Source organism: Trichoderma camerunense (genome assembly GCF_050948025.1).
Source record: "Trichoderma camerunense strain CBS 138272 chromosome Unknown V8C40scaffold_1, whole genome shotgun sequence".
NCBI classification, from domain to species: domain Eukaryota; kingdom Fungi; phylum Ascomycota; class Sordariomycetes; order Hypocreales; family Hypocreaceae; genus Trichoderma; species Trichoderma camerunense.
In genome coordinates, this window is record NW_028145369.1 from 3,065,898 (window position 1) to 3,092,805 (window position 26,908).

General features: G+C 48.1%; 12 protein-coding genes across 12 annotated transcripts; 5 read left to right on the forward strand and 7 right to left on the reverse strand.

The window, feature by feature from the left end:
• Positions 1-654: 654 nt before the first annotated feature.
• On the reverse strand, positions 655-1,520 carry V8C40DRAFT_260894 (S-adenosyl-L-methionine dependent methyltransferase; the record flags this gene model as incomplete). The annotated part of the gene is made up of 2 exons (XM_083219196.1): positions 655-1,398; positions 1,464-1,520. 2 exons carry the CDS (start codon positions 1,518-1,520, stop codon positions 655-657), a joined length of 801 nt encoding a protein of 266 aa, XP_083079610.1.
• Positions 1,521-3,620: 2,100 nt separating this feature from the next.
• Positions 3,621-4,380, reverse strand: V8C40DRAFT_18422 (uncharacterized protein). Its single transcript, XM_083211764.1, has 3 exons — positions 4,149-4,380; positions 3,932-4,079; positions 3,621-3,866 (listed from the first exon to the last, which is right to left on the reverse strand). The coding sequence occupies exons 1-3, from the start codon at positions 4,351-4,353 to the stop codon at positions 3,707-3,709; spliced, it is 513 nt and encodes a 170-aa protein (XP_083079611.1). The 5' UTR covers positions 4,354-4,380; the 3' UTR covers positions 3,621-3,706.
• Positions 4,381-5,494: 1,114 nt separating this feature from the next.
• On the reverse strand, positions 5,495-7,118 carry V8C40DRAFT_231227 (M20 family metallopeptidase; the record flags this gene model as incomplete). Its single annotated transcript, XM_083212877.1, has 2 exons — positions 6,066-7,118; positions 5,495-5,995 (listed from the first exon to the last, which is right to left on the reverse strand). Coding segments are annotated over exons 1-2 (1,235 nt in total), but the record flags the coding sequence as incomplete, so codon positions are not given.
• A 79-nt stretch (positions 7,119-7,197) lies between these two features.
• On the forward strand, positions 7,198-9,471 carry V8C40DRAFT_231228 (Zn(II)2Cys6 transcription factor). Its single transcript, XM_083212878.1, has one exon. The coding sequence runs from the start codon at positions 7,568-7,570 to the stop codon at positions 9,251-9,253; it is 1,686 nt and encodes a 561-aa protein (XP_083079613.1). The 5' UTR covers positions 7,198-7,567; the 3' UTR covers positions 9,254-9,471.
• Positions 9,472-9,628: 157 nt separating this feature from the next.
• V8C40DRAFT_260898 (bacterial low temperature requirement A protein-domain-containing protein) lies at positions 9,629-11,024 on the reverse strand (the record flags this gene model as incomplete). The annotated part of the gene is made up of 2 exons (XM_083219197.1): positions 9,629-10,800; positions 10,871-11,024. The coding sequence occupies 2 exons, from the start codon at positions 11,022-11,024 to the stop codon at positions 9,629-9,631; spliced, it is 1,326 nt and encodes a 441-aa protein (XP_083079614.1).
• An 875-nt stretch (positions 11,025-11,899) lies between these two features.
• Positions 11,900-14,299, forward strand: V8C40DRAFT_18478 (interferon alpha-inducible IFI6/IFI27 family protein). The gene is made up of 10 exons (XM_083211774.1): positions 11,900-12,133; positions 12,190-12,270; positions 12,339-12,419; positions 12,478-12,558; positions 12,635-12,715; positions 12,770-12,844; positions 12,913-13,057; positions 13,151-13,524; positions 13,601-13,754; positions 13,833-14,299. The coding sequence occupies exons 1-10, from the start codon at positions 11,993-11,995 to the stop codon at positions 14,069-14,071; spliced, it is 1,452 nt and encodes a 483-aa protein (XP_083079615.1). The 5' UTR covers positions 11,900-11,992; the 3' UTR covers positions 14,072-14,299.
• On the forward strand, positions 14,105-16,010 carry V8C40DRAFT_18504 (S-adenosyl-L-methionine-dependent methyltransferase). Its single transcript, XM_083211779.1, has 3 exons — positions 14,105-15,060; positions 15,135-15,339; positions 15,422-16,010. Exons 1-3 carry the CDS (start codon positions 14,586-14,588, stop codon positions 15,870-15,872), a joined length of 1,131 nt encoding a protein of 376 aa, XP_083079616.1. The 5' UTR covers positions 14,105-14,585; the 3' UTR covers positions 15,873-16,010.
• Positions 16,011-17,822, forward strand: V8C40DRAFT_18530 (O-methyltransferase domain-containing protein). Its single transcript, XM_083211784.1, has 3 exons — positions 16,011-16,403; positions 16,475-17,011; positions 17,089-17,822. Exons 1-3 carry the CDS (start codon positions 16,149-16,151, stop codon positions 17,602-17,604), a joined length of 1,308 nt encoding a protein of 435 aa, XP_083079617.1. The 5' UTR covers positions 16,011-16,148; the 3' UTR covers positions 17,605-17,822.
• A 112-nt stretch (positions 17,823-17,934) lies between these two features.
• Positions 17,935-18,749, reverse strand: V8C40DRAFT_231237 (Epl1 protein). The gene is made up of 2 exons (XM_083212879.1): positions 18,570-18,749; positions 17,935-18,504 (listed from the first exon to the last, which is right to left on the reverse strand). The coding sequence occupies exons 1-2, from the start codon at positions 18,628-18,630 to the stop codon at positions 18,149-18,151; spliced, it is 417 nt and encodes a 138-aa protein (XP_083079618.1). The 5' UTR covers positions 18,631-18,749; the 3' UTR covers positions 17,935-18,148.
• Positions 18,750-21,223: 2,474 nt separating this feature from the next.
• V8C40DRAFT_231242 (GNAT family N-acetyltransferase) lies at positions 21,224-21,999 on the reverse strand. The gene has a single exon (XM_083212880.1). It carries the CDS (start codon positions 21,866-21,868, stop codon positions 21,251-21,253), a length of 618 nt encoding a protein of 205 aa, XP_083079619.1. The 5' UTR covers positions 21,869-21,999; the 3' UTR covers positions 21,224-21,250.
• A 1,000-nt stretch (positions 22,000-22,999) lies between these two features.
• On the forward strand, positions 23,000-24,645 carry V8C40DRAFT_231243 (homoserine kinase). Its single transcript, XM_083212881.1, has 3 exons — positions 23,000-23,622; positions 23,703-24,001; positions 24,069-24,645. Exons 1-3 carry the CDS (start codon positions 23,199-23,201, stop codon positions 24,423-24,425), a joined length of 1,080 nt encoding a protein of 359 aa, XP_083079620.1. The 5' UTR covers positions 23,000-23,198; the 3' UTR covers positions 24,426-24,645.
• A 21-nt stretch (positions 24,646-24,666) lies between these two features.
• Positions 24,667-26,496, reverse strand: V8C40DRAFT_279550 (uncharacterized protein; the record flags this gene model as incomplete). The annotated part of the gene is made up of 4 exons (XM_083221248.1): positions 26,069-26,496; positions 25,872-26,003; positions 25,516-25,821; positions 24,667-25,448 (listed from the first exon to the last, which is right to left on the reverse strand). Exons 1-4 carry the CDS (start codon positions 26,349-26,351, stop codon positions 24,667-24,669), a joined length of 1,503 nt encoding a protein of 500 aa, XP_083079621.1. The 5' UTR covers positions 26,352-26,496.
• Positions 26,497-26,908: the final 412 nt, after the last annotated feature.

Below are 26,908 nucleotides of genomic sequence, written 5' to 3' on the forward strand. Positions count from 1 at the left end.
AAGGGAACTAGAGGCATATCGGTAGTTGAGAAATGACAACTGCCGAGCCTCTAGAAAGGTGCAATTAATTGCAGATAACATATTTTCTTCCTCCTGATTTTGTTCAAATTGGATTACTTCCCATTCGCCGCCCTACTCTAAAGTAGAGGTCATCTGCGATGGCCTACGTCTCAATAAGTGGACATCATCTTCATATCCTAATGGGAAGAATGTTGCCTTTGGAATCCACAAACGGCGACACTAGGCGCTGACATGTAAGTATGGGTTGAAGGTCCAATAGAGGATGCAAGACGTCAATATAAGCATGTGATATAAGCTTTACTCTGCTAATCAGGAGAGACATGTCTTCGGCATTCAATCGTTTTGCTATATCGAGCACTAACTTAAGCTTAATACGCCAAGTATAATGTGTGGTCAATCTCTTCTTTTTCCATGTGACATATTGTCGTTGTTTGTGATAGAAGTTGTGTTCTCTGGTGGATTAATGCAATGTCTCATACAGCTGAGATATAAATCATCTTAGGCAGTTCGTAATGATATAAGTATACAGATATGACAGTGTGATTTCTCTAGTTCATGGCTAATTGCAGAAATATAACAATCTATTTTTCATTCATGATGGCTTCTTTGTAAAGAGAGCCATAAAATAGAGGATTATATGGTTAATACAGTTCCAGCCCAAATCAGTGATCGTGGAGGCTCAGATTCCCCCTCTTCGGCCATATCCATTCTCCAATCGTGCAATAAGACGAGTCCTGGTTCCACAGCAGGAAATCCTTCCATTATTCTTCCAATGTCGGTCATCGTTCTCATTATCAATGGTGTGGGTGTCCTTGCATAAGCAACCAGCAGATCTTCAATCGCTTCTTCCTTCTGATACTCCAAGACCCCATGAGTAAAGCTAACCAAGCTCCCCGGAGCAAGATTCTGTCGCAAGGTGTTGAGAATACCACGGTCGACATCAATGTCAAAGAAGTGCAACAGGCCCATCATGACAACGCCCACTGGCTTTGAGAAGTCAATGAGATTGCGCGTCTCAGGGTGGTTCAAGATGGGCTCCAGTTCTAAGACCGACCCTTGAATAAATGCCGTTGATGAGTTTCCACTGAGGATCTGTCGCCCTTGAACGACAGCTGACTCGTCAATGTCGACATAAACGACACGGGCATTAGGGTTTACCCTTTGGGCCACTTGATGCGTGTTATCAGCACTTGGTAGCCCTGAGCCAATATCAATGAACTGATCGATGCCTTGGTAGCACATGTACCGAATTACACGTCTCAGAAAATGGCGACCTTCGGCCACGATTTCGATGATGTTGGGGAGTGCTTCTTTGACTGCCGCCACGGCGGCCCTGTCTGAAGCATAGTTGTTTTTTCCACCAAGATAGAAGTCATACTGAATTCAAGTTAACTCAGCTTCAACTCTACAAGTTCTATTTGATTCAAAAATGTGAGATATACCATGCGAGCGACAGAGGGTCGCGAGACGTCAACACCACTGGGAGGGTTGGGATCCATGCTGAACTGTGTGAGGTATCGAAAGGTTGATTCTTTAATAATTAAAAGCGTGGGTCTTCAGATAGTGAAAAAAGGCTATTAACAGATAAATAAAAGATGATATAGCTTTGTGATTGTTGCAAAATCTCGAAACTGCTCAAAACAAGCCGCTGGTTTTCTTCGCTGATACTTTGCCACGCAGAAAAGAACACTGTACAAAAAGCTGTGAAGCCGAGGGTTATATAGGAACAGGAAAACTTAGTTACTCATATTTTACGAGAGCAATAACTTTGTACGACCCAAATTGCCCATCAATCAGATTAACGAACAAGCTAATTGTGGAGATTGTTGGTTCAAACATGTAGCGCTTATAACCACAACTGGAGTCCAATTCTAGCGCTCACATCAGACACGAGCGTGGAGACAGTCTGGTGATACTGTACGGAATATTTTACACGCAATTGCTGTAAAATGAACACTCTCAGCTTGAGAAAAACGAATCATTCACGGTGTATTCCACTGTCCAATTGCTACAAATTGGTTCACCTACCAATGAAGCAACTTTTATCATTTTGAATTTCTGTACAGAGAATCTAAACAGTGGGCTATCCTAATATTTGGCAATGGACAACAGGATGCTCTAATAACTCCATACTGTGAGTCCCAAGCCAGAAATCGTGACGATCTGGTTCACGTAACGCTAGCCTGTCTAAGTAAGAGGTGCGCCGTAGCAAAGGAACCAGTAGACAACTCAGTCTTCCTCCGACGGCCGATGTTGGGGATTCTTCTATATGCAGCTAATGAATGCAGGGTGACAAGACTAATAGAGAATTGCGGAGAAAGGGAGCTTTTCTCACTCCCCAGTCAACGAACTTGGTTTGCTTGACAGCTCGGGAATGAAGAACGTCCCGGGCAGGAGTTGACGATCAAGGACGAAAGCGATAGGGCTGCGTAAGCGACCTAACCAATTACAATACCTGTTTCAACACTGGTTTAACATCCAATAAATCCTCGTGAACTCTACTGCTTAAAGCATCGCCTCGACATAAACGTCATGACCCCCACCCAAACTTTCCAGAGTCAATTCGAGTTAATGCTTTGCTAATAGGTCATATGATCACCAACTGTACTTGCTACGAACCTTGTCATTTCTTGTTATGACTCTTAGATTTCGCAGTCTTTAAAATCTGACGCATTGTCCTCATGTAAAACCTGCTCAAGTTGCTTCCGCTTCTGAATGCATTAATGCGAAGATGGCTATACTAAGCCTTAGCTGCGGGCGATCGTCAGGCTCATTGTGCTAGGTGGCCATTTTTTCATCATATCTCAATTGGATTCTCAGCACCCTCTCCACCGTCAGTGGATTACAACAAACGGATGAAAATGACTGAAGCTCGGGATACCCGCCGGGTATCGGCAATCTCGGCTATTGCTTTGATCAACTGATCGTGCACGACCGACCTGAGCTAGAAATAACTTTGATGACTTAAGCTCGTAGCTTACATAGCGCCCTATATGAACATGTATTCTAGAATTGATACGGTAGGTGATATGAAATATTGCTCGATAGAGTCAATAATCACTCATGCGTGTATTTAAGTAAATAAGCAAGCTTTAATGACGATGAGATGTGCGCTGCAAACATAGGGGTGACGAGTATATAAGGTTGGGCTTGGAATTAGAAAAAATTGCTATTGGATCGGACTAAATATTTCCAAGTCCATACTATTTTGACTACCTCTTCATATCAGATCTCGTTTCTCAGTTGTTGTCACGTGTCGTCTTGATGCTTTATATGATGAGCAAGGGCAGCTGAACTTGTCTTTACCTGTTCGTTAACATAGTGTAGAAGCTTAAGCCAACTAATCATTGTCATGTATATTCGCTACGATTTTCCGGCTGTTTCGTTGCAATTCAAGGGTGAGTGAATTGTTCATTTGTATTGAGATATATACAAGAGTAAATAAAATAGTTCCTTTTCAGTATGTCTTACCTACTTACCGATCACAATTAGTCGTAAATATGGTATCGTATCTGGATCATATAGGCCATGTGAGATCCTCAATAATAGCACTGACTCGGCATATGCGAACTTGTAAATTCATTTTACTCTTTTGTATGTCTATATGTTGGCCACGTGTGGGCATTAGGTATATACATCGCGGTCCATGAGAAACCCTATCCAATCTTCTCGCTAATTTATATCACTAGTTATCCAAGCCAGGGCAGTTCTCGGAGGTGGTGCTAGTGATCTTGTTGTACGGCGAAGGGTCAGTCCAGATCAAGTTAAACGAGTCGTCAGGGTAATCAGGACCCTTCTTGACACCCAGAGATTCGACAATGTTGGTAAGTTCGTTATGTTCCCAGCTAGACATTTTACGTTAGTTGTGTTCATCACCAATTTGGGCCACGACTCTCTCCAGAAAACTTACCAGATGAGGATGTTACCGGAACCCTTGTAGTCATTGACAAGGTCAGCAACGCAGTCGGACTTGGTCTTGCCACAGCTTGTGTCAACGGTCAGGCCGAGGTCATTGGCCAAAGGAGTAACAGTGTTGAGAGCTCGAATTCGGGCGCCATCTGTATTTGACCGGATTAGTTGATTCGCTGTCCCAAAAGCGAGCCGCTTCATAACTGTTAAACACATACCCTTGGGCTTCTCGGCGATAATGTACTGAATGTTGTACTGAGAACTGGCACCGAAGACGTTTCTCAAACACTGGGCGCGCTGCACTCCCTGTGCGCTCAAATTGGGATCGTCATCATCATCGGGCTTCTCGCCGTGGCGGATGAGGTAGACGGTCTGGGCAGAAGCCAGAGCGGCTCCAATTAGGAGGAGAAAAGCGGCCTTCATTTTTTAACAGGGCTTCTTTCTGTTGTATGAGAGAACTGAGAAAATTATCTGTGTTGCACTCGGGACGGAGGCAGTATTTATGTTGCGAGCTCATGCCATGGCAAGTGTAACACCATAGTCCCTGGCCTCTCCCCTTCCAGCTGAGATATCTTCCTAACCTTCTTGTTTAAGATGTTTCGGCCGGCTACCGGAGCGGTCTTGTGCGCTATATCCTAATCGCGACCGATGCCCGTGGTAAACGACAAGGAAATGGGGAGGGATCGACATGTAAGTTTCCGAGCACACACAATTGGTGTGACGGTTCGGAAAACAGCAAGCGAAGTTTATGACAAGTCTCTTTCTCAAGGTTAATAGCAATTGTCGTTGTTTTCTTATGATCGTGTTAAACAAGACCTCAGTCAATGCCTCAAAAGCATGCTCAAGCAAACGCAAACACTTGTGATGAATCTCTGTCGATTTTCTCACGACGTCGCATCGCAGCAACTTCACAGCGGTAAATGCGCCTCTCAACCCCACGGTACCACGGCTCGTCCCATTTTAGCCCCGAGCGGCTCCTCTTATGCCTTATGGCCGCAAATCATCCCGCGTAACACGGGGATGCTACGCTCCGTCTCATTGGAAGAAGCGCGCCAAGCAGCGACAGCAAACAGAGAATCTCGGTAGACGCTTTAGGAAAAGAAGATGGATAATGATTCAATTGCTGTCTTTCTAATCATCATTTAATCCAATGGCGATCGATATGCATATTTTTGCGGTTTTTTTCTGTTTGTCTGTTACGAATGTCTATGAAACGCAATCCGGCTTTAGGCGGGGTGTGGGGGATACAGACTGGAAGCAGAAATGTTTGCACTGGTGCAACATCGTGACCAAAACTTTCCAACATTCGTACCACTTCCAGCAGGGTAATTGATATCAAATTGATGGGATAGTTTCGCCTCTCGGTCAAGGAGCTTCCAAATTGAGAGTTATGTGCATTTCTTGTAGGCAAATTGGGGTCTTTTTGCTTGGGTAGCATTCCATTTATCCAGATATGTTCACCTGCCCGAGCCAAGGTTGCACATGCGAGTAACAGTAACATGCAGGTCTGAGACAAAATGCTACTCTACGCAATATACGAGTATCAATATTGCAACCCTCATATGGTAAACAATTTTAAACCTGCTGAAACAATGACTATTCACCTCAAAACAGAGTCACCATTCGCTCTTCTTTCACGTCACACTTAAATTTCGTGTATGCAGATATATGCACTCAATATATTCGGAATATGGCTGATTTGTCTTCCCTCTATTCATACCTCTTATCAAACTCAGCTCTTGCCCTCGCAGCAACATCATCGTCAAGCAGAACCCTAAGAGCCAGCATTGCCATGCCCTTGCCACTCTTCATTGCCACCTCGTGAGCTTCGTCTGTACCTGCAGCAGCGGCAAACTCGCGGCTATGGAGGGCAACGTTTGGCCCTGTCTTGATACCGAATCCGCTGTGGATGCCAGGCACCACATGAGTCACGTTGCCCATATCAGTCGAGGCGTTGAAGCTCTCTGGTAAGCTTATCTCGACCCTTTCGCCAAGTTTGCCCATGTCTTCCGCATAAACTTTGCATAGCGTGGGGTTGGAAATGACATGCTCATACGTCGCAGCTCTGTGTCCCAGTTCATCAGTAAAAACAGCAAATTGTAAGAAATTTGGGGTGAGAAATTAGTATTACTCACGGGATATAATTGACTTCGCAACCCGTTGCCGCGCCAGCTGCCTCGATGCAAGCCTTCACTCGCCTCACCAGCTTCTCCCCACGTTGGCTGGTAGGGCTTCGGACATACCAATTCATCCGCGTGTAATCGGGAATCACATTTGGAACCGTGCCGCCGACCTCAATCACACCATGCATCCTCTCATCAGGACGGATCTGCTGACGCAGCATCGACACATTGTTATAGGCTGCAACGGCAGCATCTAGAGCGTTAACGCCGTTCCAAGGCTCACCGGCTGCGTGAGCGGTTACTCCGCGAAACTCGACACGGAACTTGTGGCTAGCGATGAGATCAAATCCGGCAACCCCAGAGATGCCACTGATGCCGTTGCTATTTATGCGATTGACAGATATAGGGTGAGCCATTATAGACGCGGCAATGTCTTCTGCAGGGCTGAAGGCGCCGGCTTCAATCAGCTTTGCCTTACCGCCGCCTCCCTCCTCAGCGGGTGTTCCCAGGATTCTCAACCGGCCAGGAACGTTTAGCTTGGAGAGAGCATGGGCTGCGCCGAGAAATGCAGCGATTGAAGATGTGGCGATCAGATTGTGGCCACAGCCATGCCCGATATCCGGCAAAGCATCGTACTCGCAGCACACGACAACCTGGCGACCTCCCGAGCCGATTGTGGCTTCAAAGCTTGTATCAAGGCCCCAAGTCTTGCGCTTTACGTCAAATCCCAGTTTTTCCAAGAATGAAGTGATTGTATCGTGTGCAGCGAATTCTTTGTAAGCAAGTTCTGGGTTGTCGTGAATTTTCTTGTTGACTGTGCGGAGTTGAGGACTTAGTTCGTCAAGGTGGGTGTTGACGAGCTGCCGTATTTGCTCAATATCAACTTTAGAAGCCATCCTTGATACTCTAGAAGGTGTGAAAAGTGCGCAGAAAAATTGATCAAGTCAATGCAATACTGCTTTTGCAAATGAAGATGCGAAGCAAAGGTTGAGCAGCTTTTGACGCATAGATATACCTGAGCTATGTCATCGATGGTTCGACACTTTTTGTCTCTAAAAGTGGGAGCGATCGATTGGCTAATCTGGTATCATCACCGTGATTGGATCTCTAACCATTCAATACCCATCATTATTACCGACCATCGGCTTCCTGGCTAGCGCCGTGCGGAGTATCAGCTTCTAGCTTGAATGTGATTCTCGTGTGGCGCCAACAAGGCACAGTCAAGGTGCATTATTGATCAAGATTGTTAGCGGCGGCTGAGGCTGCCGACGGTCGGCAACGCAGCCTCATTATGGGTGCACGAGACTGCTTCCTCACAGGCCTCCTTTTCGTCATAGTTTCTCAAGACAAAGAGCACCTCGTAGGCCCACAAAAGGGATTGATGATGTCTCTCAGAAAGAACTTCTCCTCTTTCATCAACGCACGCCCTTTAGTTCATACATACTAGGCTCGATATCCCTGTGAACACGAGTCAAAAGCGCCAGTCAGACAATACACTGAGTTGGGTGGTTGCTATGGATCATATCGACTCCACCGTTGGCCCTCACCCAAAGAAAGGCCGCTCAAAAAACGGGTGTTATACGTGCCGCATCAAGAAGGTGAAGTGTGATGAGACGCGGCCGAGATGCAAGCGCTGTATACGTCTAAGACGACTTTGTGATTATGGCGACTATGAGCCAAAGATCAAACACAACGACTTATTAGCTATATCCCGAGGATATATGCTAGCTGTTGAGAATTCGAAGGCATTACCAACTTGGGCACAACGCGCAGCATTAACAAGAGCTCTTGCTCTTCCAACTCAACTTCCAGAGTTCCCTAGCAGTGCGAGTTCACTAAATCTCACTTCAGCCGACCATGAGGCGATCCGGTATTTTCGTACAACCTTTGCTAGGATTCACCACACCAAGAACCCGGATTACTCACTTTTCTCCATCATATTCACCCTGGCGCAAGATGAGCCAATGGTTATGCATGCGCTATTAGCCATCGGTGGTCATGAAATTGAGTTCCGGCGAAATAGCACTTCAGACGGAGCAGCTGATTACGATTCTCAAATTGTACAACGGGATCGAAATAAGTGGACTCCCGTTCAACATTACTCGGCTGCTCTAGGCCTCTTAGCCGATGTCATCGGAACGGCAGACGATGGTCGGCAGTTGGAGTTGGACCCCATCTGTGCGGTGCTATACTTGATGCTTGTCTACGAGCAGAAATACGGAGATGGTACTTGCTCTGGACTATCGAATCACCTCGCTGGGGCAGCTTTGATTGTAAAGCATCGTTGCAGCAACCTTTCAGATCAAATTTCCACACGGGGCTGGCAAGGAATGCCAGTGTTGAGCCGAATGCAGCCTCAAAATGATTCTCAACAACCTGGGCTTTCACTCTTTGTAATCCGGCTGCTGGTCTGGATTTCTCTTTGTGATTCGACAGCCGCAACTTTTGGGCTCGGTGGCCAGTGCAATAGTGAATTGAAGAATATCATGGCGCCAGACGATTCATCATCGATTGCCGGATTCGATGCGCTTCATAGATATTCAAACTCGCTATACCGCTCAATGTGGGGTGATGCTTATCCACAAGTTGAGTTGCTAGATGACGTGGAGAATCGAGACATATTCGCGTTTCTCTGTGCATCTATGCAGCTTCGTGGTATCGTGGCTCAACTGTCGAATCTTGATGTGAGCGAGCTCAGACAGCGTCTACCAGCGGTCGAATCCGCTTTTCGACAAATTGATCTTCGATATGGGGAGCTACTTGAAGTGGCTTCAGATATTTCCCTTTCTACAGACAACTCACATCGCTTGGTAGCCAACATCCGTGCCTTTGTTCCTATATACCATGCTGTAAAACTCGAGCTCTTGCGCATTACTCGGAGAAATGGCCTGACCACCAAGATGAAAATCGTGCCCGAAGCTCATATAACCGCCATAATTGATTTGGCTGTTCAAGCCGATAAACATCAAGGGGTTGAAGGTACCATAAGAGTAGCATGGCCGCTCTTTGTTGTTGCTCTTGAGACGAGCAATGTGGTACATCAGCGCTGGGTCCTTAGTCGGTTTAAGGCAATGAGCAGCTATAGTAAGAATCTAGAGCGTGCTCATCGCTTTCTTACGGAAGCCCTTAGACGACAATGTGAGAACATTGAAGTTTACAAAGACTTTAGGCTCGAAAATGGCGAGGTGTTTGTTATTTAAAGCCGGCTCTAGACGTGCGATAACCTCGGTTATTACGGGTGACCGGAGAAGGTGGGATCATGGTGGGCAAATACACACATATATGTTCTTTAGCAGAGTGACGTGTGGTCAATGTTATAATAGCAAGCGAATTGTTTTACATTCTTTATTGGATTGGAGGTATGGGTTGCAGATATATGCGTTGGCACTTTACGATTCTAAATAATAATCATGATAGCTACCTTGCAGTATAAATCAGTGTTCATGTATGTATACATGCGCCTTATTTATCATTCTAAGAATGTTATTTCACCCTCATAGGTATGTGATTACTATTAGTACCGGTGTTAATCATTACCTTACTTATCTTATTCGCCGTTCCACACAATCCATCACTCATTCGCCAGTCTCAGTATCGCTTAAAGGCGGATTCCTATCAGTCCAAGGCTCAAACACTTGAGCGCCCTTCAACAATCCTCCGACAGTTTCCCATATGACTAAGAATGCAAAGAGTGACATGACCACTGCCATAAAGTCCGTCGTAGATAGATCATCGTTCGTCGCAGGTAGAGAAAGAAGAATTATGGCAACGACCAAACGCATGCCTATGCGAGGCGTCTTCGACATAATCAGGCAATCTTCGTCATGTGTGCGATAGAGCATGCCGTATATCCAAAGGCAGAACATGCCCACCCCTAAACCCCCTCCCAACAGCCACCGCTGTCCTTCTTCGAACTCATCTAATCTTGTGCTTATAGCGGCAATATGACCACCAATTAAAAAAGACGCAGAAAGCGGTAAATGAAGAAGAAAGAACGCAAAGGCCGTCCAGGCAGATCGTCGAATTGGGTGCGTCGCCTCTAAGCTTCCATCGCCGCTGACGTAAATCCAGTTGAGACAAAACGCGATGATGAGAGTGAAAGCAGCTTTGGCATAACCCAGTGTCAAACCGACACCGGCTGGGTCTCCGACAATCACGCTGTAGACAAATTCGCCCAAAATGATGATGAAGAATGCCGCCATACGGTCGATTTCATGAGCAATGTCGACTGCCGTGCTGTATGTGAGCTTTAGCTTGCGCTTCAGCCATGGGCTCAGTGTGAGCGACCAAGTGAATTCCTGGTAGAAGATTATGACTGCGACAACGGCGATTTTGGCCCCAATGCTAACATGTTCAAAAAAGAGCGGTATCGTAAGGAAGAGACCGATGAACATGAAGAAAGCCATGATGCGCGCTTGCGTGCGATGCTGATAGCTGGCGAAAGAACAGATGAGAAAAGTGCACATGGTGGTAAACCGAGCGACGACGTATGCACCCGCCGTCGTTTGCATTGCGGATAAATCTTCATCAACCAGGCGAGCGTTGTTTGCGTAGAGCACCAAGAGCGCCATGACCCATAAGATGACGAGCCGCTGTAAGAGGTCATCGGTGTAGTACGAGTTCATGATTTCGCGAAGGTCTACCCATATGTGCCATGCCGGCGCGAAGATGAGGATGTATTTGGCGAGATGGTTTCCGTCTGGATTCTCGGCGAGGTCATCACTAAAGTTTGCGACAATGGCGACATCTAGATCGCGACAGTAAATAAGCTGTGTTAGTTGATAAACCTCCGTCAGTTCATATCTCGTTTGACGTACAAAGAAGGTCAAGGAAGAGCTCAAAGCGGCCAGCCTGTCTCTCCTCTTCGCTCTGCTTCACCAGTCGGCCATTGTGAAACCATTGAAGCGCTTTGGGGCGTTTGATCATATACCGCTCCCCGATGGTGTTTTCCTGCAGCTCGTTGCAATTCATGGTGATGGTGGGCCGCCCAATGGCAAGCTACACGAAGTTCCTCACCACTTTAGCAACGGACAGCGCAAGGAACAAAATAAAATTAAAAGATTGACTTCACCTCAAATTCCACGTCGTTATATTCCGTTGCAGGCGTGCTAACTGCGAGCTAGTCAGAACTTAGCTCCCTTTCCGCAAGCATCAGCTCCTCATCGTCGGCGATCTAGATAACATCTGGCTAGTTGAATACGGGCGATCATCTATTGGCTGCTTCATTAAGCGTCCGAGACAGTGGACGAATCAGAAGCTGACTGCAAAACCATATACCGTGAAGCTGCACACCTTTGTAGATGTATACAGCTGGCTGTGAGATACTAGCCGGGAGTAATAGGCGATACAAACAAAGCAAGGAATACCGCAGGAATTACTAAACCTACTATTTACGGGTAAAGAGTATGTTTTAATAAAAGGGTCTTAGTCAACTTAATAGAAAGCTATACATGTAGGTATAGTAGGTTACAGAAGGTAGAATGATGGAGAGCTGAAAGACAGAGGTCAAGAGTCATCGTATTAAAGCTAGAGAGACTCCAAGAGCGGGTTTCCACTTCATCTTCAAGTTTCTTCCATCTTTCATGCAATTTACCTAGTATGCGCACAATGAATATACACCATTCCAATACCATTATTCCTGCTCTTTGCAGAGTTCTCACGTGCATGAGGTACAAACGCGTATCTAACCGCATGGTAGGCCTCCCGCATCAACACGTACTCTCAAAACAGCTGCTGTCACCTGTATGGCCGAAATTGCAACACCTGCAGGGAGGGAGGGGTAAACGCAAACGAGAGCCAAAAATCGTGATGTTGTTTATCTTTTCCCTCCTTCACTTCACCTTGACGACGTTTGTCGGACCTCACAGTGTGTTCGGTGTATAGGCAGCTACTACTCGTGTCCTGCTTTGTTTCCTGTCAGATACCAAACAAGAGCAAATATGGGGTTTTTTGATGATATCGCCAACGGTTTGGCCAAGGCCCAACAGGAGGCTGCACGACACATCACTCCTGAAAATATCAACCGCGGTCTCCAGATGGCTCGAGATGGAATTGGCCACGCAGCAGAGCAAATCAACCAGGTACATCGTTGAACCGTCCTCGCCAATTTCGCATCTAAACAACTGACTGTTCTCAGCATGTCACTCCAGAGAACATCAATCATGGAATCCGGATGGCCCAAGAGGGTTTCAATGTTGCAGCTCAGCAGATCAACCAGGTTCGTCTACAAAATCTACTGCCTTGCATGAGAGGTTGTTTTATACCTACGTGGCTAAATGTACTCAGCATGTTACTCCGGAAAATATCAACCACGGATTGCAGATGGCTCGGGACGGCGCCGGAATGATAACCCAGCAAATTAGCCAGGTATGTCTTCAAGGCCGACTCTCTCGCCTGACCTGTTGCTATGGCTAAGTACACCCAGCACGTCACCCCAGAAAACATCAACCACGGTCTCCAGATGGCTCGGGATGGCATGGGAATGGCAGCCCAGCAAATTGGCCAGGTATGTCTTTGGAGTCTGCCTCATGGACTGTCATATTACGCGCTTAATGCTCAGGCGACTGATGGTGTTTGTTCAGCACGTCACTCCAGAAAACATCAACCATGGTGTCCAGGTAGTTCGAAATGGCGCCGGTGCTGCTGTGCAGCATATCAGTCAGGTATAGTGCCCAAAGCCTTCATCTTTTTACGTATAGCCAACTAACCGAAGGTAGCATACCACTAAAGAAAACTTCGATCGGGCTCGCGAAGAAATGCTGAAGGTGGCATCAGGACCAGCTGCTCAGCAGGTAAATACTCCGTTTGCCATTTGCGACTTTGACATGCATATACTTGTTGATTGCTAACATTCGTCAAGGCTGCCGATATTGTGAAGCAACATCCCGTGCCAGTCGCAGTTGCTGGCACTGGAATCTTGATTGCTGCTGTTCCTAGTATTATCACGGCCCCAATTATGGGCATCGCTGGACTGTTGGGCTTTACCTCTGAAGGTATCGCTGCAGGTATGATAGTCTTCCCGCTGCCCTTCAAATGGGGCATTTTCTTCTATAGTAATGATCCTTGGACATCTACTAACTATTCATGAAATACTATAGCTTCGATTGCGTCAGGAGCACAAGCGAGTATGGGGAGTGTTGCTGCTGGAAGCTCCTTTGCAGTGATGCAGAGTGCTGCAGCTGGAGGCTATGGCCTTGGAATCTTGACAGGCATTATTCAAGCCGTAGGAGGGGTTACAGCAGCTGTGGGAGGTATTGGAGTTGGAATTCAAGCTTGTCTGGGAGCTTCAGCTCACTCAGAGACTGCAAATGTTGTCATGAACGATGATATCGTCAGCGAGTGTTCGAGTATAAACGCTACGATACGAGATACGCCTAAGATCGCTAGAGCAGATACAGCTACATGCTCGAATCAGAACGGCGTAAAGGGCTCGACGAACTTCATGGGTGACGCCCAAGCTGCGGCTCAGCGGGTGAGTACAACATCTATTGCCCGTGGAGAGTTACATACTGTACGGAAGTACTGACCTCACATGAACAATCACACAGCTTAGAAAAACTGCTTGGGAGAATCCTCTACTTACTGCGGCCACAGTAGTTACTGGAACTGGGCTTCTTGTTGTTGCTGCTCCCGCAATTGTCACAGCTCCGATCATAAGCCTTGCTGGCGCTGCAGGCTTTACGTTGGGAGGGATAGCGGCCAGTAAGTGAATCTTCAACGTTGTTCCATAGGGATGAATATCTAATATGTATTCATTTACTGACCATTATTCCGCTACAGCTTCTGCTGCCACGACCGTTCATGCGAGCATTGGCAACGTTGCCGCTGGAAGCATTTTCGCAACATTGCAGAGTGCTGCTGCTGCTGGAGGATACGGAGTGGGTGTGCTGACTGGCGCAGCTCAGACCGCTGGAAGAGCTGTAGCTGGTGCCGGCGGACTCGGTGGGATCTTGGCTTATCTCAAGAAGAAGGGCAAGTCACCGCAGCCAAATTCCACCGATGAGAAAAAGGATCAGTAGCCGTCAAATGTATTGTTTGTTGGATCATGGATAGGTAGTCCATTCCATTTCTATTCGGTAAACCAAGAGCCAGTCCACGGCCCGTGCCGGGGGCAAAATAGCATTAACGTTGAAGATTGCATTTTAGCAGCGTAGCAGTCGAGCCTTATAAACGGATCGTCTCCCCTAGCACGAAGCTGCTAAAACGACGGGAGCGCTCAATGGCACCGTCACTTCTTTCCCCGGGGCTATCGGCAATTGAAAGTGACGATGCGCCACTGCGTGATTGGGCTCTTGACGACCCGCATCTTCATCCCCTGTCAACGTCAATTTAACATGCCAAAGCGACCACGAGCGCATGCGCAGATGACTGACTAAGGTCAGATATTTCTTCCTCTTTGGGCGCATTCCCGTGTCGCGATTCTGACAAGTTACCAGCGGCCCGTTGGCGAGCAAATAGTGAGCAGTTTCGCTGCGTCACCGCCTGCGCATCTCTGCCCGCCCTGGACAAGAAACAAGCGAGTGCGACAATACAATGGACAAGGACAAGCCGGGGGACAGCACTTCGGGCAAGCATGGTCACGACGAAACATCGCCTGTAGCAACACCGACCAAGAAGCCTCGCACCGCCAGTCCAGCTGAGGCGGTCGCAGCGGCAACGAGGCTTGAGCCGCTTCAGGCGCCACTCGTCACAGACCCGACGTCTGATGCGGGCATCGAAGCAGACGACACGGCCAGCGATGGCGGTTACGAGTCCGATTTGGCGTCGCGAGCGTCTACTTCGGTGTGCAGCGCCGTGCGCGACTACGAATTCGAGAACAACAGGCGGTACCATCGTTTTCAAGAGGGCAGGTATCAGTTCCCCAACGACGAGCCAGAGCAGGAGAGAGAAGATATGAAGCATGCCATGGTGTTGCATCTGTGTCAAGGCAAACTCCACTTTGCGCCGTTGGAGAACCCACAGAACGTTTTGGATATTGGAACGGGGACGGGCATCTGGGCTATCGACAGTGAGAAGCTCTCTATTCTTTGACTTCTCTCGCAATGCGCCGACAGTACGGAGTAGTAGCTAACAATCCTACAGTGGGAGATGAATATCCAGGAGCCGAGATCACGGGCATCGACTTGAGTCCCATCCAGCCGCAGTGGGTACCGCCGAACGTCCGGTTCATAGTTGACGATGCCGAAGCAGAGTGGGTAATTCCGGAAGCCTCTCTGGACTACATCCATATACGGCATATGACCTCTTCAATACGCGATTGGCCTCTGTTGTTATCGCGCGCATACAAGTAAGTCGGCTTCAGTACCTCAGTCAAAGCGGTGCTAAGGAAACCTTCCATGTTTGCTGACAACTATTTCGCTTCGCTGCAGAGCCTTAAAACCTGGTGGATGGATCGAATTGCAAGAGCTTCAATTCCAAGTCAAGTGCGACGATGGAACGGTGCGCGAAGGCAACAAAGTCCAAGACTTTTTCGAGACGATGAAGCGCGCACTTGAGAATTTCAACGTCGACTTGCTAGCGATGCGGCATAACAAAAAGAACGTCACTGACGCAGGATATGTCGATGTCGACGAGATACCCTTCAAAATACCCATTGGCACATGGCCCAAAGACATCAACATGAAAAAGTGCGGGCTCTACAACAGGAGCATGATTCACGATGCCCTCTACGGTGTTGCCGTGAGGCCTTTTACGCGAGGCCTCGGATGGACAATAGAAGAATTGGAACTGTATTTAATAGACGTGCGAAAAGAGCTAACAGACAACAGTCAGCATGGCTATACACCATTTAATGTGGTGATAGGCCGAAAACCTGGATAAAAATATCAAAACATATTGATGATATTCATCGAAACAAAAACACACATACCTACGCTTACCTCACGTAGAGCTAGTAATGGCCGGCGCTTCCTAGTGCCACCAGAGGTTCCCCGCGTCCGCGGAGCTGGAAAGCGACGGCGAAAGAGCAGATCTGTCCACCATTGGCTTCAGGATAAAAGGAGGGGTGGAGACATGATGAGAGCAATGGAGTGGAATAATCCCTCGACTTAGCTCTCACCCTATCAGCCCGTCACCCATTGACGCAGAATACCGACAATGGCATCACGTTCCGTCCAACGGATGACGACTCTGTCTGAGGAGATCTCGGCCAAGACTAAGATAGTCACCGACCACCTCACCGCCAAAGGCCTGGATGCTGCATCATTCGATGTTAATGGGCTTGTCGAGTTTCCCATATCTCAAGACGATGAAGAGCCGTACAAGGCTCGATTAGATCTTATAGCTCTAACCAAAGAGCTGCATGACATTGCTCTCGGTCCAAAGGAAGGCTTGAGGTACTTGGCTTGGGATGTAAGCTACATGTCGACGATCAGTTACTTCAACCAAAGGAATTGAGCTAATGTTTCTTCTCACCCATTCAGTGTGTCAATACTCTATCTCTTCAATCAATATGGGAATTCAAGATTGCCGATGCTGTCCCCCTCGATGGTATCATCTCATATGAAGATCTCACAGCAAAAGTCAGGGAGATGAACAATGGGCTCAACATCTCCCTACTCGATCTACGCCGTCTCATCCGCCACGCAATGACAAACAACATCTTCACAGAGCCCAAAAAGGGATTTGTGGCTCACTCGCGTACTTCACAGCTCATCCGAGAAGATGCTCCTCTGCGCAACTGGGTTGGCTTCATGTGCAATGACCTGTGGCTACCAGTTGCCAATGTCATCCCGGCGATGAAGAAGTGGCCTGCGAGTGAAGAGTCCACAGAGACTGGCGTCAATCTTGCATATACACAGGATCTTCCGTGGTTCGACTTTATCCAACAGGATGCAGTATTTTCCAAGAGATATAATCTGGCTATGCAAGCCCATGGCAGCGGAGAGGGCTATTCCATGCAATCAGTAATCGAAGGATATCCATGGGGCAAGCTCCCTCAAGATGCAACAGTAGTCGATGTAAGTCCTCCCTAGTTTAGTCTCTCCAAGAACATATGGAGCCTCACATAGCAGATACTAACAGATATATGTGCTAGATGGGCGGCAACCAGGGTTACATATCCTTTGCCATTGCAGAATCCTTCCCGAATCTCGCCTTCATCGTCCAAGATACCCCAGGCATGCGCACCCCAGAAACCATCGGCAAAGTCCCTGACCATCTCCAATCGAGAGTCGAGCTCACCACCCATGATTTCTTCACGCCGCAGCCTGTTGTCGCCAACGCTTACTTCTTCCGCATGATCTTTCACGGCTTTTCAGATAAATACTGCCTACAAATTCTTCGAGCGCTGATCCCTTCGTTGAGGAAAGGAGCAAAGGTCATCATCAACGACGGTGCCTTACCGGAACCTGGTACGGCTGGATACATCGAGGAGAAGACCATGAGGACGCTGGACCTTTTCATGCAAGTCACTGTGAATGCAAGAGAGAGGGAACCGGATGATTGGAGACAATTGTTTGCGAGGGCTGATGATCGGTTTAAGTTCAACGACATTTGGAGACCGGAGAAGTCGAGGATGTGGTTCATCGAGGCAGAGTGGACTGGGGAGTGAAAAAAAAAATTGGAAACTGAGATGCGAGGTAAGCTGATACGACAAATAGAATTAACTGACGTCAACATGTTGTCGATCTGAAGCTGATGATGAGAAACAAGTTTAAGAGGTGACAACAGCCGCAATACAACTGTAACATCGGTTAGGCCAATCGAGCTCTGCATATGGTTACTCCGCGGCCAAGGATGAGTGACTGCTTACTGGTTAACAAGTCGCAGCTAATGCATCCCCATGCTGCCACGTCGATCAGCTTACAAGACTCCGTCGACTCCCACCTTCGGCAAGCTGCTTCTCTTATATCAGATTCACGCTGGGCACAATTTGTTTAGAATGCTAATGATACCCGGTGAGGGTGCTGTGTATTTAATAATATGCCGTTTAGGTCGTCTGTGCTTCGTGCTCATTACACATCCAATGCGTCTCGTCCCGTACTCCCATGATGAGAAAAGAAAATACCCAAGCCCAATGCAAATCCCACCTTATACCACAATGCAATGCAATAACCAAATTTGGTTTAAATAGTTTTTTCTTCGTCGAGACAGATTTAAAGACCGCAGTTCTTGACAGCGACCTGGCTAGCAGTAGCAGAAACACGGCCCAATGCAACGGCCTGGCCACCGGTCAGAGCATTCATGGCGTCGAGCGCAATGTTGAAGCCAGCGGCGGCGTGGTCAACGGCCAGGACGTAGATGGTGTGGCCGCTGTACGACAGCTTCCAGCAGGTTCCGCAGCTAGCAGAGTTCCAGCCGGCAACGGCCTGGACACCTCCGATGTATGGGAAGCGAGGGATCTGGCCCTGGGTCGACCAGTGGTATCTGGTCTCGAGGCCGTTGGGGCCGTCGGAGCAGGAGACGACGTTGAGAGAGCGGGAGCCGTCGTCGTAGCCGGTATCATACGAGACTGCGGGAGATGTTTGTTAGTAAAGACAGAGCGTAGTGAGGAAATGCAAAGGAGGAAGGTCTTACCGGTATCCGCAGAGACAGCGGCAGTGAAGAGAGCAAGCTTGAAGAGGCTGGACAATTGCATCTTGACTGGTGTGTAGAGTGAATTGATATCAACGAAAGTCGAGTTGAGTGTGAATAGTAATGCTGATTGTGAGGATGAGCAAGTCTATTGATGCTGAGATGAAGGCAGAAGAGTGAAGCTGATGGTTCTGAGAAGATATCTAAGACGAGGACAAGCCTAGTCTTTATACACGAGCGCAACGCAGCCTGCCCATCATCACCGCTTCAAGCTTTCCCCATCGAGACTCGAGTTTGCCTCCTCCCTTCCCGATGCATCGTAGTATCCAGCCATCGCCAAGTCCTTCCGCCTCCTCCTTCTCGTATGGCTACCTACATACATACACATGTACATACTCGTGCATAAGAAGCTACAGCAAAGCCAGCAGGGACCAGCAAAGAAACTGACTCGTCAACTGCAAAAGCACTCAGGTAAGTTGTCCGGCTCTGCTGTTCGTGTCCGATCATCTGATGCCGATTCGGTCCACAAATAGTAGCAACACCACATCATCCTTGTATCTCCACTGCCGCCTCCCCATAAAATGCTAGATCCTAGCAATAAGAAATAATAACCCGGACTCGCTGCTTGTTTGTCTGCCGAGCTGATGCTAAGCTAGGATAGTACCAACATCAGAGCGAGCGGGCGACAAAGAACAAGATCCGCTGCGTTGGTACGTGGTACGTGCGGCGCGGGCCACTCTGTTGCGGTGATACAAGTACGAGTTACCGGCCTTTTTCGAGTCTATGTCCGGCGCAAGCGGACTCGATGCTGTGCAAGCCGAGAAGGAATCCATAAGCCGCCAAAGTTCGCGTACGGAGTATAACTAGACTAGATACTTGCTGGGAGTGGAATCATGATATCGTCAATTAAGCTCGTATTCTTGGCTTTGGGTTAGGAGATGGCTGCCCACAGCGTTTCATTCTCGGCTGCTCTCGTCTTAGTCCAACAATCTAACAATCTAATTATACTCCAATTGTCCACTCGTCTACATACGAAGACAACCTCGATCCATTCAATTCCACCCCCTCTAGATCTCCCAATAATGTCCGCTTACAAGAACAATTCATCACATCTTACTGCACGGCCCTCTCTCCGGGCCATCGGGCGATTTGATTCCCTCAACCTTCTCACCTCTCCCACCCCCTAGTCGTCCAACCAGCTTCCCCAGACGCGGGACCCTTGGAGAGCATCGCCACAGCCGCGATTAGTGCGAAAGCAGTGCCGATCCGGCTCGTATTGATGACGCAGTGTGCCGGCCAGGTGATGCGGGTTGTACGAGAAATGGGCGGGCTGGCGGTATGGCTGCGTGTTAGTTGAAGCCCAACGGTGGGCTGGCGGCATTTGTCTGTTTGCTTTTTTTCTTTCTTCTGTTCTCCATCTCGACGGATGGCTTGTTTGATTCGTTCTGGAGCTCTCTCTAGAAACCCTTCAACATGTACGCACCCGCGAACTTTTCACCGCGTGACGGCGTGTACCAGCATATACGAACGAAAAAAAAGATGCATAAAAACAAACAAAGGACGGACGAAAATGCGGGTAGGCGACGTCCCTCTCCCAGCGTCCACTCTTCCCAGCCTCTAGCTCAGGTAGCTTGGTAGGCTTGCTTTCAAAGGTCCGCAGCGGAGTAACGTCAAATGCCCGGCAATGCCCATAATTCTTGTTCGAATAAGGCAAAGCTGTGTGCAACCGCCGCTGCGGCCGACGATTTCGACCCGAGGGACCCGGCAAAAGCTTGACCGGGGGTACGCCTGTTGGATTTTTACATAGGAGGCGAAGAGGAGGAGCTGAGTTAATACGGGAGGGATCGTACGCCAAGGGACGTTTTGTAGTTGAAGCTTGGCAGATGTCAACTCCGAAGGAAGCGTATCCACACGTAAGGCGTTGACAGTTGAGATGGCCTTACCTTTCATAAACCTACCGGTGCGTATTCTTAGTCGCAGCTCTGCCTGATGCATCGGGTTTTAAATTCCCGAGCCAGCCTGATCGGTCCACATAACTGATCTACGCGTTTGTTGTACGATTACTGTATCTTGCGGTGGTAGGACAAGCTCTCATGCATGCATGTGCGAAAAGCGTATTACCGGCGTTGTAAGAGTGGTGACGAGAATAACGTGTAGCGGCGGTAACACGATAGTCCCTTTGGAATCATAATGACAAGGGCTGATAAATTCCTTTTCTCGTCATATGGGACTTTTTGATACTTTTCTTTTCGCGATATCGGATGGACCAACACTTTTATGCTGCAATGCATCTGTAGGTGGCCGGCGGTGATGCCCCATTAAAATATTAGAACCCGATAACCCGAACGGTGAATCGCCGACGCCCCAGCATGGATAGTATTAAAAATGCTTTGATAGAGTACAGAGTACATAGTCTGTATTTTGGGCCTATTTTTGTGATGGGGCCAGCTGTATCGCAATCATAAGGAGAGAGGTCTAACAACTAGAGCTGATTCAACTCATTCACATAGATGCCCATTCAAGGGCTTGTACAGCAGAGTAGGACCAAGTACATGTATGTAGATAGACAACGCAAGTCGCCATTAATATGCTCAAATTAAAGTTTGGTATAATGCCATATGCTAATTTACTATCCATTTCCAACATACGCGCCATCCCATCAAGATACTCCGACACCTAGAGCCTCAAACGGGGAACTCCTCACCATCTCCCCAAAACGGAAAGTCATGTCCCTCCATCTTCTTCATACCCGGCAATACAAAAACAACGCACTTGTGCCCGCTCATCATGACATGCCCACCATCGACCATGTTTAGCTTTTCGGCAATCCTTTTCGACGGGACATTCGAATCATCCGTTACAAGGCATATTTCCTTGATGCCAAACTCTTCCGTAATATAGCGAAGGACCCTTGTCGCACCCTCAGTGGCATAACCGCTTTTTCGGTGTTCTGGTAAAACCATGTACCCTATGTCAATAGGAACGATTGGAGTGCGGCGACAGAGATTAATGACACCGATGCGTGGTCCTGTGGCATCTCCCAGGCGCGCGAGATAGATGGCAGCATCTTTCGAGAGGCGACCATGGGCGTCGGATGGTTTCAACATGAGGGAGTAGCTTAGACGGCGTATGTCTTTGCCGGTCCAATTACCGTCTGTAGGACCCCCTCCAGGCATCTCCATATTGAACATCATGACCACGAAATCAAGGTCGTCCTCATCATTCATGTTAAAGAGTGTAAGAGTAAGGCGCTCAGTGTGAAGAACCGGTGCGAAAACATCTTCCGGCTGTAGGCTTCCCATGATGGATGATGGTGGTTTGTTGAGTTGCCCTGCTGGTGACGAGAAAGTATGGATTTGAAGACTTTTTGTTGACAGAGAAAGAATGAATAAAATGAACAACGATAGGAAGTAGAGGGGATATTATTCAGGAGTATTTAATAGTTCTCCTACCGTTGAACAACATATGTCCCCTTGCCGGCTAGGGGTTCCGTCCTAGGGCTGACTCCGAGACTTCAAAGGTTCCAACGTTATAAGCACTATGCCAGACTAAACATCCGTGATTATGCTCTAGACCAATTTGCATGGTGGACGGGAATAAAATATAAGAGACAGAAGGATCTGGTCTTTGGAAACACCGAGCACTATCACGTTGGCGCCCAATCAGGACGAACTTTTAGGAAGCGGAGGACTAGCACTGCCTTATATCTCCGCACGTATACATAATACGCCCACTTCTTGGCCCTACCTTTTCCCATTTTTGAAGATTACGGTGGAATAGCTCATAACTATGTATATGTTAGCATCTTGGCACAACTCATCTTCAAAAGCTATTCATTATGTACTGATATAGTTGAGATTGCATTGGACTTACTTGCACGTTGTTTCTATCCGTAGATCAGATATAGGACCGCAACTTTATAGCCTACTACAGCTTCAATTTAGAAGTCGGCACTTATACCCCACCAAGTCTAACTTCATGGTACAGATTGCACCGAATATGGGCAAAGCAGGTCAGCTTTTAGCAAAGTATGAGAAAACGCATGAATCTTTACCAAAATAAATGCAGACAGTAGATCAATCACGCGGGAATAGCAGAGGAAAGCTGCATGTTAGCTGATGGCGGATAGCAGCGGTAGCTAGACCTCTTGTGGTTCGGCATTGGATCTCCTGTGTATGCAACCGGTTGAATTACCATTGCGATTAATAAAGGCCTTCGTCAATTGATAGAAGCAAGATCTTTATCCCCCAATCACAAAATCGCATGATTCTTCTTCTGCAATGTTCTGCAAGGGAACCTGGAAGCTTTCAAACATGAACATGCGATGGAGGGGTCTCAAGGGTCTGATAAGCCCCGCTATCGATAGATGAGCTCCGGTTATCGGTGCTGTCAAACCGCAACGCCATGGCTTGGCTTGGGCCAGCCGGGCAGACATTTTCCTTTCCCAAACCTTCAACAAGCCAACAGAAACTGGCCAGCTTGCCAATTCAACATCTGTTTGGCCGGAACTCGCAGACAAAAGACATTCCCATCCTTGCTCTCCCTTTGAGGAATTCCGCCTGCTGAAACGAATCAAGACGAGCGAATACGAATAAGCCGACAGCCGTCAACCGCCAACCGTCTCTGCCCGCCATGGAGTCATTCGTGATCAAGACTCCGTGCTCCAGCGCCAACATTGGCCCTGGGTTCGACGTCATCGGCCTCGCATTGTCCATGTATCTCGAGCTGCACGTCACCATCGATCGCTCAAAGACAAAGTCGGAGCATCCCCTCAACTGCAGGGTGACGTACGAAGGCCAGGGTGAAGAGTCTGGCGATATTAGCCTGGATCCGCAGAGCAATCTCATCACCAGGGTTGCGCTCTATGTCCTGCGATGTCACGATCAGCGCAGCTTCCCGATCGAGACCCATGTCCACATCAAGAACCCTATTCCGCTGGGCAGAGGACTGGGAAGTTCTGGAGCAGCTGTTGTTGCTGGCGTGATGCTTGGCAAGGAAGTTGGTGGTCTGCACCACTTGGATCAGGACCGGCTGTTTGACTATTGCTTGATGATTGGTACGTCTATTATTATATGTTTTACGCTATGCATTGTTACAAACCATGGAACTCGTGCTAATACAATCGCTACCGTGCAGAGAGACATCCTGACAATGTCGGCGCCGCTCTCTTCGGAGGATTCGTCGGTACCTATTTGATGCCATTGAAGCCCGAGGATGCTTCAAGAGTTGAGATCCCGTTGAGTGAAGTGTTGCCTGCACCAGCAGGAGGAGTCGACACCGGCAAGCGACCCCCGGAGCCGCCACACGGAATTGGTCACCACATCAAGTTCCCGTGGAACAAGGAGATCAAGGCCGTCGCCATCATCCCCGACTTCATTGTCCCCACGCACGACGCCCGAGCTGTCCTACCGCCAAACTACACACGCCCCGATGTGGTAAGTATCCAACACGCTCACGGCATCTAAAAGTGCTCTTCTAAAGCTAATCATGCGGAATTTATAGGTATTCAACCTGCAGCGAATAGCCCTGCTTCCTGTTGCTCTCGGCCAATCGCCACCTGACCCAGAGCTCATTAACCTTGCTATGCAAGACAAAGTTCACCAACCCTACCGCCAAACGCTCATCCCTGGCCTGTGCGAGATTGTTGAATCCATGTCTCCAAAGACCCATCCGGGATTCCTCGGCGTGTGTCTCTCTGGTGCCGGCCCCACCATCTTGGCCCTTGCCATTTCCAACTTTGAGGACATTGCCAATCAGATCATTGCTACTCTAAGAAAGCACAACGAAAACAAGAATCTGGCCTGCCAGTGGCTGGTCCTAGAACCTGCAGACGGAACCCACGTTGTTCGATCAAGCTGAATTGGAGATGATATCCAGTATAGGCGTTTTGGTATCTCCCCTCTTAGATGCTGACATTACGGGCGTTATTGGAAAGATGTGTGAGACAGGCTGTAAGCGTAATGAATAATAAGATAGAACCCAAAATTATCACAAGGCTTTTATCAATGAACATTTATAAGCGATAATTGCTAGATAATGTGTAGGTACATTGGTATTTTACATCATATTTCCAGTCCAATCTTGGCAAATCTCAACGCAATTAGACCAAATTATTGGGATCAATGTAAAACAACTTGGTCACTCCATCCAATGCCTTCTCCATATCGCCTCCCCAAGACTTCTTACCCGCCTCAATCACTCGCTGGCGACTCTTCAACAGCTCTTGCGCGATATCAGACCACTCCAATCGCGTCTTGGCAGGCTTCAAATCCGACAGTGAAAGATCAAGATCGACAGGGACAAGGCTCCCACGCTGCTTCACAATCCTTCCGTCCACAATGACCGTCTCGATATCTGCAATAGAAGAGTGCAGCACAACCGCAGCCACGGGATCTTCTTCAGAAGCACAGATCATACCAGGAGTGAGGCCGTCGAAAATGACAATGTCGGCGAGCTTGCCCTCTTCAAGAGACCCAAGCTGATCTTCCATGCCGATAGCTCTGGCGCCACCGATAGTTCCCAGGCGGAAGACTTCTTGCACAGACAAAGTAAGGTGCTTTGGGCCTTTTCCGACCTCGATGAGAGCTGAGTTGCGGAGACCTCGCTCTGCCTGCAAGCCGAGTCGCATTTGGTTGATCAGGCTGGAACCATTGTTGCTGTGGCAGTCGACGCCGAGAGAGCTGATGGACTTGGTATCGTCTCGGAAGCAGACTGGATATCCTAGACCCATCTGGATCTCGGTATCTGGCGTTGAAGAGATGCTGGCCTTGACTTCGGAAAGCTTCTTGGCATCAGCATCTGTGAGGTTGGTTGCATGAGAGAGAAGAATATCTGGACCAAGGACGCCATGGTCCTCAAGCGTATCCACAATGGAATGCTGGCCTTACCGTCTCATTAGCTTCTCCCAGGATCATACGAACGGTTGAATCATAGAGCCAGAAAATCTCACCGAAAATTGCACCGCGGCAGTAGTGAGTAGTAATGACCTTGACTCCAGCTTGGCGACACCGCTGATACAGATCCGTGACAGTCTCCTTCGGGAGGAACAAGGCATCAAATGCCAACCCAACGTTTACTCGCCCATCGCCGTACGGGCCAGCCTTGATGAGCTCCTCAACCTGTTCGACTGCCCAGCTTGGTAGAAAATCTGTGTCCACGGTGATTTCGGGCTCCCACTCTTTTACTCTTGTGGTGGGTGCATAGCAGAAGGTGGAGCGAATTCCTGAGGATGCAGTTGCAGCGATAGCATTGGTATCTAAAGGAGTCAGCTGGTGACTTATATTCGAAAACGGTTTGACAGCTTACTGTGAGCTGGTGAATAGTTCATATGCGCGTGATCCACAACTGTGGTTGTGCCCGCGTTCAATGCCTCGAGACAGCCTCCCAGTTCTCCCCAGAAGATGTCTTCAGGGGTATAGTTGGATGATTGCATATTGCCTAACGAAGATGTCAGTCACTGAGTCGAAATAGTCTAACACTGCATTAAAAAACTCAGAACTTACCAGCTGGTACATACTCAAGCAAGGTATGATCTGCATGCCGCCCCTTGAGCTGCGTCTGCCACACATGGTGATGTGTATCAATGAATCCAGGAGACACGATCTTGCCAGTGCAGTCGATTACTTGTGTCTTATCAGACGGGGCTTCTATATGAGCCGCAATGCGAGCAATCTTGTTTCCCTCAACAAGAAGTGAGTGGCCTCGAAGTGCTGCAATAGGTTTGCTTTCTGTTGTGTCCGGCACCAAGATGGTGGCATTGCGGAGGAGTATTGATGGAGCTGACATGGTGGACACTTCAGGTTGTGTGGCGATTCGCTGGATAGGGCTTCAATGTGCTTGTTCAAAGAGTCCTTCACTTGGGAGCAAAATGCTCCTTATATACTATATGAACACAACACAAGCGAGAAAATAAATGTGATAGACAGTTCATGCGATGCGGAGAGGCCGGAATTATGTTTGGGGTGAATCGTGTAAAGCCGAATCGGGATACCGTCTGGCTACATGTATTTACGGGCCATTTTAGGACATCACCGTGACATGAGACTATCTCGATCAAATGAGCCGCAACTCATCCCTATTTCGTATACTGTTTCATAAATGCAAAAATATGTTCTTTGTATCAATAAAGAAGCATATTTTAACAGTTGCTGTTAATTAAACAGTTTGATGGTGACTTGAATCATCGTTCGTGCTGGTCGTTTGTAGTGAATACATCATTGTTGATGGTTTCTGAGCACTAGCGGATAGAGATGTAACATCCCATACTACCGAGATCAACCACTTCATCCACTCAACTTGTGCGTAACACAGCCGCACGTTGAAACAAACACTAAAACGTCACT